Here is an 8085-nt window from a genome sequence, read left to right on the forward strand (position 1 = left end):
TGAGCTTTCACGATCCACTTCAATATTCGACCACCGTAACCTATTCTTTCAGGACGATTTTTTGTTCAATTTACCGAATTACAGCCGTAAGTTTGTGGACTGGATAATTGCTTACAAAAGAAAAGTAACTCTTCTCATGATAACAAGATGAACATTGTGTTTAGGTCTGTAATCATATCGAGCTGTTAATAAACGTCATTTATATACCAGAAATTAGAAAATGCCAGTACAAAGTCAAGATTATGACAGGTTTTACGTTTGCTGGGGCATAACCTGTCAAATTCCTATCCATCAGTGTGATTCAAAATCTCATATTTGATTTATAACATACTACCACATAAATGCATATTATGAAATGTCTAAAATTAGCAATTCTCAATGCATGAGCTCGTTAATATGCTTCAACATTTCGTTTGTATTTTAGTATAGACGCCATATATTTGACAATCGAGGTGATCTCTGAAAATTACCGACATAAATATAGTAAACGATATACTTGTAAATAAAAAGCGAACTCATGCAATTGAATTTTTCTACATCTGTTTGGTTTCATATTATAGGTAAAAAATTTATGTTAATCATCGTTTTTACCTGTATTATAGCGAGTTTTAGTGCATCGAATCTGTCAATCAGCTGGTTTACCCTTGTTTCATTTTCAATGTTGACATTATTTTCCTTTTAATAACTGAACACGCCTAATTCATGCGTAAACTGTTTCTATTAAAGGGGTTAAATTGAAGTTTACATGAATACGGATTCAATGAGGTAGAATTTCGAATTATTGAAAGCAATAACAAAATAATTAATTAGCAAAGTTTTTTATCTTATTTTTCCAAAATTCAACTAAACTTGCTGCTAAAAGTAAATGATCATTTCATTATTTCAGTTTAATTTATGATTGAACAAAAAACAAAATCTGTTTATTTATATATATATATATCTCGTAGCTTATGCGTTTTAATTGTTGTTAATTAGATGCACAATGAAATTATGCCGAATAACTATCTGCTTACAGGTAATGTCCATTACTGTTCTGAATATAACTATAAGTTGGACAAGACTTGTTAAAGTGAAGATAATCAGATTTTTGGTGATTTTAATACAATAAAAACAAATTGGCTATCTTTCAAAGACATTCATTCAACAAAACAGTAGAAATTTCTACTATTTATAAGGCTATCTTTCATTGTAATTTTGATAGTGAAAATAATAAAACTGCTGGCTATCTTATTTTATAATTTTCGAGTTACATTACCAATCAGTCTAGTAATTTTCTATTTCAAATGGAACCCACCATTTGTGTTTAAAATGTCCTGCACCAAGTCAGGAATATGCAGTTGACATTTAATAATTCATTTCTATGTATATTGCATTGTCGTTCATTTTTTGTTGTTGCACTTCAGTATTTCTGTTGTTACTTTGTTTCCCTCTTATAGATTTATTTCCATCGTTTTAAGTTTGTAACACTGATTTGTTTTCTATCAATCGATTTATGACTTTAGAACAGCGATATATTACTGTTGCCCTTATTCATAAGACTATTGAACAAACTGGCATTACATTAGATTTCCTTGTCCTTTCCTTCCAAAGAATACAATTCCTTACAATGCTCACTGAAATAGTTTTTATCAACGAAAATTAACAAAACGAATGATATCATTTCCGAGACAGAGAAAGGTAAAACAATGGAGGGCAGTTACAACCAAAAGTTTCTAAATGGAACTGCACAAACATAGTAATTGTTCGCATAGAGATGTGCCCAACATAAACAAAATATTTTAAGATATAAATCTATACATATCTATTTTTAAAGTCGACCGGTCTATATACTTACGAATGATGCCAAATTTCCATGGACAGGTTCCAAAGAGGACTCATAGATACAATATCAATAACATTCATGACTACAATATATCATTTATTTATTTAATAACACAACTCATTCAAATATTGTGTTAGGTGAATAAAGTGACCTAAAAAAATATTATTTCATCTTAACTTCTGGAATTATAATTTTCTAGTTAGGAAATTATATGAGGTAATACATTTTCTTCTATATTAAGCTTTAAAAAAACTGGCAAAAAGGAAAATAATCATAATAGTACAACTTGTATAACACTATTTAAACAAATGGAATTATGGGTCAGGTCACCGAAATAATTTAAAAGTTTGAAGTCGTTAAAATTCTATCTCATTTCATTAAGGTTATCTATAGAAAGAAAAAAAAGTGATAGAATTTCAAAACAAAAGTTTTAGGTTATTATATTTTTATTAAATAGTTCCAGAAAAAATGAGGATTCATGAGCTTGTTGTTTGTATATGTAGGACTCTGAACCGCGATGGTACTCCGAACCGCGATGGTCACTCTACGGTGCGATGGTTTGACGCTGAAGTACGGTTTTTTTATCACGCTGAAGTGCGATGGTGGCATTGTGACGCTATCTTGTTGATAGTAACGCCGAGGTGTGATGGTGGTCACGCTGAAGTGCGATGGTCTATACAAACTATATTTTCGATGCTTTTTATATGTCTATGTAGAAGACAATTTGTATGTAAGAAGCAGTTTTCCAGGTTTTTAAGTTGATTGGGAGGCTTACAAAATTTAACTACAACAGCAAACGGGGATGGTTAGTGGAAAGTTAATATTTAAACTTCTGTAGCTACTGTTTTTAAATCTACAAAAGGTTCCTTTTTACGTATACGGTTGAGCATGCCATTCTTTAAATACATACGGGTTGGCAAACATACTCTCCGTATTATTATATTACGGAAAACGACGATCTTATAAGAGGAACATGTACAAAGTCAATAGAATTTAGAATTATAAAGTCCACAAAAACGTCATGTAGAAAATCAAAGTGGACGATCTCTCATTTAATATGCAACTGTAGTTTAAACATATTTATTTATAGTGGATTGGGAAACAAGTTTTACAACTTATATTAATCCCTTTCCACTTTGCGGGTGCGAGTTCTGCCTTGTAGGGGCATTAACCCACTCTTTTTCGAAATCTAAAAGGGTGTCTTTAACGTGCAAAAGATATGGTTCTCTCTCTTAAGGGCATACGATACAGTTTTGATCCTGTATTTACAGTTTGATGAAAATTTCCATATAGGCTAGTTTTTGCCTGCTTAAATCAAATATGTAATATAAAATATACCTTCATGTGCTACTTTTTGAGTTAAATGAGGTCAACATTTTGTATATTTGCTCAAAATTCGGATTTGTGGCCGTATTTTCCCTTTCGAAAGAAAGCCGTCACTTTTTTGTTTTAAAAGATAAACACAAATTGTTTTTTGTTAGTTCGTCTTTTTTGTTAGATAATTTGTAATTTTTGTATTTTATAAGTATCCTAAAAAATTATGCATTTTGTATTCAGAAATAACTCATATATATCAAATGGTCATGAATTAAGAAAAAATCGTATTTTTCTGCTGTATATTTATCAAAATTAAAAAAATTCCTCTATTTACAGTTTTATAAAATTTGGTCCACATAATCTCCCTGCAAAATGAAACAAAATGTCGTTTTAAAAAATAGGGGTCCATGCACTCGTTTTCAAATTATCTCTTCCCGATATGTCAACGTTTGACGTCGCGAAACTAACATTTTACGTTAGCAACGTCATTACCTCCCCTGTAACTGTATCGTATGCCCTGAACACGGGTCAGCCATTTTTCGTCCCCTTTCGACGGACTATCATCGTTTCCTCAAGACCATACTCGCAAATGGTGTCAAGGGAGAGCCGAAAATTCAGTCCCTGCAATTTTCATTCTGGAACGGGGAATTGAACCAGGAACCTTTGTGTTAGTAGTCCGATGCACTAACCCCTACACCACGGCTCTCTACTGTAATTAAGTACAGAGCAAATAATGAATGTAGATGTATATACAGTAACTAACTTTAAATAAAATCTACATGTACTTCTCAAAATAATCTGTATAATTTTAAACTCGCCCTCATGCGTTTAATAATAATAATAATAATAATAATAATAATAATAATAATAATAATAATAATAATAATAATAATAATAATAATAATAATAATAATAATTAAAAACCAATTGTTCAGAGAACAATTGAAAGTCTTTCCACATCAAAGAAATTTTGATAAGATAGATTCTTCATACTGATGCGATAAATAATGGTTTAATTATATTTTTTAGTGATATAAGGGTGATGATATGTTACTTCCGGTGAAAAGAATGTCACTTCTGGTCCCATATGATAGCTTCTTTCACACTGATTCCAAAAATATATAGTTTGTATATACTTTTGTATGTAGAATGGGAGATAATTGGCCACTTCCGGTTTGTTGGAAGTCATTTTTAGTCGTCAGTAATCAGTTTATGTATCTATATGACGTAATATATGGATTCTGAGTACTTTTATATGTAAAAATTGCAAAAAAGGCTATTTCTGGTTTTCCCAAGGTCACTTCCGGTAGTCATTTTTCAAGGTCATTTGTCACCTAACCTTTTGTTAAAGGTCAAATGCCTTTATAATGAACTTTGTTGAAGTTATAATCAAATAACCTCATATCAAGACATTTCAGGGGCACCAACTCCTATGGGATGCCATTAAATTGTATCAGACTAAATGTAGCATATCTTCATTAATATAAAGTAAACATTTTGCACTTGTTCTTTTATATGTATCTTTCAAAGTGTCGGAGAAAATGCAAAAACAAGCAAAAGTCACAATTGAGAACTTCACCTTGACCTTTGACCTTGACCTTATTTTTTAAGGTAGGACCTAGGGGCCCCAAATAAAAACATTCTAGGGTTATATGGTTAACTGTTTATTAGTTAAAAAAAACATATCGACAAACTTATTTTGTAAAGGTAGATAACTCCTAGAAAATGTCATCGAATCGCTTCGATCCAAATTAGCCAAAAATTCCTGAGGATGTAACGAACAATTTGTAAAAGGAATTTTGTAGCTATCTTTTTTTGTTAGGAAGGAGATGCACACAGAAGACAAACAGTGAATAGGGAGATAACTCTTACAAAGAAAATGGTTCGCATTAGCAGGGTGATATTTAAAAGCGCATAATCTATACGATACCGTATGAGAAATATCTAAGCGTCATATTGCGAAACAAACATTTATCGCAAGAACAAAATTTGGCGGAAAAAAAAAATAATAATAATAATCAGAACAAATACAATAAGTCTTTTCACAAAAAAGTGAAAAGACTTAATAATAATAATAATAATAATAATAATAATAATATCTTTATTTAGAGAGAGTAACTCATTTGGATTACACCACTTTTCAATAAGGCTCTCTGAATACAATAATAATTACATTAAAAATAAACAATACATTTTCAATAATAATGATAAATAACCAGTAAATACAATTTAAAAATACAATAAACAATTGTGATATGGCAATACAGTACAAATATCATGGTAATGTTAAAAGTACATTGATTTGTAGTTGTGTTTAAATTCTGATACTGTATTTGATTTTTTAATTGAATTAGGAAGAGCATTCCATACTTTTGGTCCAGTGTACGAGATCCTGACTTATACAACTTTTAAATGTTTGATAGACATCGCACATCAGCAAACGGACCATCTCAATTCGGCGTAGACCATCGCACCTCATCGTGACCATCGCACTTCAGCGTCCCCATCGCACCTCCGAGTCCTACATATATTTTCTTGTTGCAGACACACAGACATTTTTGAGATTCGAAATGGCCACCACAGAGACAAAGATATTCAGAAAAAAATCCTGATTTTACACTGGGTGTTTCTAAGATCTCTGTAAATATAAACAAAGGAAAAAAGTAAGAGGATTTACAGGACAATAAATAAACTCAGGATTGAAACTTTGTAGTTAAAAAGGCCAAATAAAGTACGAAGTTAAAGAGCACGTACCGGGAACAAAAAAATCTTTAAAAGTTTTGCCAAATAAAGTGGTCGAGCAATAGGACAATACCTTAATACAATTTTTAAAAATATAGTCAATCATTTTGTTTACACAGAAACATACACGATAGAATAGGGGAGGTCATTAAAACCTGATAAAACAAACAACTCGACATTGATGAGACTAATTCCTCTGTTTGTACTGTAACTTCTCTTTTTGATTCATAAAAATCCCGACTTTTGTTTATTGAACAAAATACATTCATTCTGTGCAAGTTATATATTAAGAGAGAGGAATAAATTAACCTATATGTAACAAAACTAGTCTTACAAAAGTCAGAAGTTACCAAGGACCAATAGAAAAACTTACGTATACTAAAGGCAGAGAAAATCATGCAATGACAAAAAGAAATATATAACAGTCTTTAAACATTTCAAATGAAAAAGGTTATGTCACAAAAGCAAAACCCAAAAAAACGACTAGAATATGTGGGTTAACTCAGTTGTATAAAACTAGCAGTTCAAGTAATGGTGAAAATGAAAAATCCAGGGAAAATCAATCTGTCGTTTTTGTTTTTTTCTTCTAATTTCTTGGACTGTTGTATGTTTGTTCGTCCTTTCTGTTGGTTACTGGATACTTAAGGAATACTGAAAGTCTGGTTGCATTCTTTAAATTAAAGTCTCTTTCCTCGTGCAAAAATATAAATTAAGGCAATAATGTTCTGTTCAATAGTCATTAAACAATTGACTGTGAAACCCTATATACGCTAGTATTCCTCACTCAAAACTGAAAGACAGCTAGACAGAATATTCCAGATGTTGTATAAATACCTCATTAACAATAAATCCCCGAAACTGACTTCAAGTGCAAATATGACCTTTGATAAGTTTGGCTATTGTGTAGGCCCTCTTGGTCGTTTAGCTCTATACAAGTTTAGATCTTATATAAGAGTAAAATGGAAATGTAAAACATGTAATGTTTTGATGTGTAATAATTGTAAAAGCCGTGAACATTCAAACAAAGGACATCAAACCATTAACCTTAGATACCATGAAAGAAAGATAACAGATGTGAAAAAATGTGAGTATAATCTGAAATTCGTGAGAATTTTGGCAGTTTCTGGTGAACATTCATTGTGGATTGGAAATGGATGCCAGAGTAAGAATATGTATCACCCTACATCATTACAATGTACCAAAGTAGGAGATACACTGACGGTTATATCAAGTTTTAATATGGTAGTAAAAGATATAGCTGTTACAACTGACAATTACCTTCTCCTGGCTACAGGCAAATCAACGTTGAAGCAGATTCGTGCTGGTAGCAGTAAAGTGACGGACTCTATATACTACGTAGAGTCATCTGAACTTTGTAGTGTGCATGTGGAGGAAAACGGCCGGGTTATAGTTGGTGGATATGAACTGGTTGTCACTATGAATACAAAAGGTGTCCATTGTAAACGGTATGATTATGATGAAGACTTTAAACCTTTAGTTAAGAGCTATAGCAGAGCTTTAACAAGCACCGGTAATGGGAACATATTTGTAATTGACGGAATCGATGTGGACAGAGTTGCCATATTGGGGGAGAAGGGTATAATCGGTATCTACAGTGGACCGTCTACGGTCACCGGTGAAGACATTATATTCAATCCTCAATCAGTAGTCACCACGTCATTAGACAATGTTATTGTAGCTGACTATCATGATAAACTACACATACTGGATAATAGAGGTTATCTATTGACTAAATACGACACTAAGGATATTGGGATATCATATCCATTATCTTTAGCAATCACAACAGAAGGAACATTCTCAGTATTATATATCGGATGCTATAAAAAGGATACAGTTATAAATGCACCGCTGTACAAGATGTGCATTACAGGATTCTAAACAACAAAATTTGATTGTTTACGCAAACATACTTGGTTTTCATTTGAATTTGAATATCTTGGTGAAGATAAATCTAGAAAATTATTTTGTTTGCACAAAATTCATGTTTTTAATTCTGCCTTGATTAATTTTGAAATTATTGAGATTCTAATGTTTCAACCTCGGCTAAAGTTGACCTTATCTATTTGGCTATTCTTTTCTGATCCTTTTTTTTGTGGTTATGAATTTGTTTATCTGTTAAAGAACGTTTTAATCAATTGTAAATCCAGAAAGCGCTTCGGACGCACGAAACTAATAAAAAG

General features: G+C 31.7%; 1 protein-coding gene across 1 annotated transcript; it reads left to right on the top strand.

Moving 5' to 3' along the window:
- The first annotated feature begins 6757 nt into the window (after window positions 1–6757).
- Window positions 6758–7783, top strand: LOC139489830 (uncharacterized). Its single transcript, XM_071276676.1, has one exon. It carries the CDS (start codon window positions 6758–6760, stop codon window positions 7781–7783), a length of 1026 nt encoding a protein of 341 aa, XP_071132777.1.
- The last annotated feature ends 302 nt before the right edge of the window (window positions 7784–8085 follow it).

This window comes from Mytilus edulis, chromosome 9 (genome assembly GCF_963676685.1).
Source record: "Mytilus edulis chromosome 9, xbMytEdul2.2, whole genome shotgun sequence".
NCBI classification, from domain to species: Eukaryota; Metazoa; Mollusca; class Bivalvia; order Mytilida; family Mytilidae; genus Mytilus; species Mytilus edulis.

Bases quoted from the DNA above. Each gene is read 5' to 3' on its own strand.
- LOC139489830 (XM_071276676.1), top strand. From the start codon at position 6,758: ATGACCTTTGATAAGTTTGGCTATTGTGTAGGCCCTCTTGGTCGTTTA.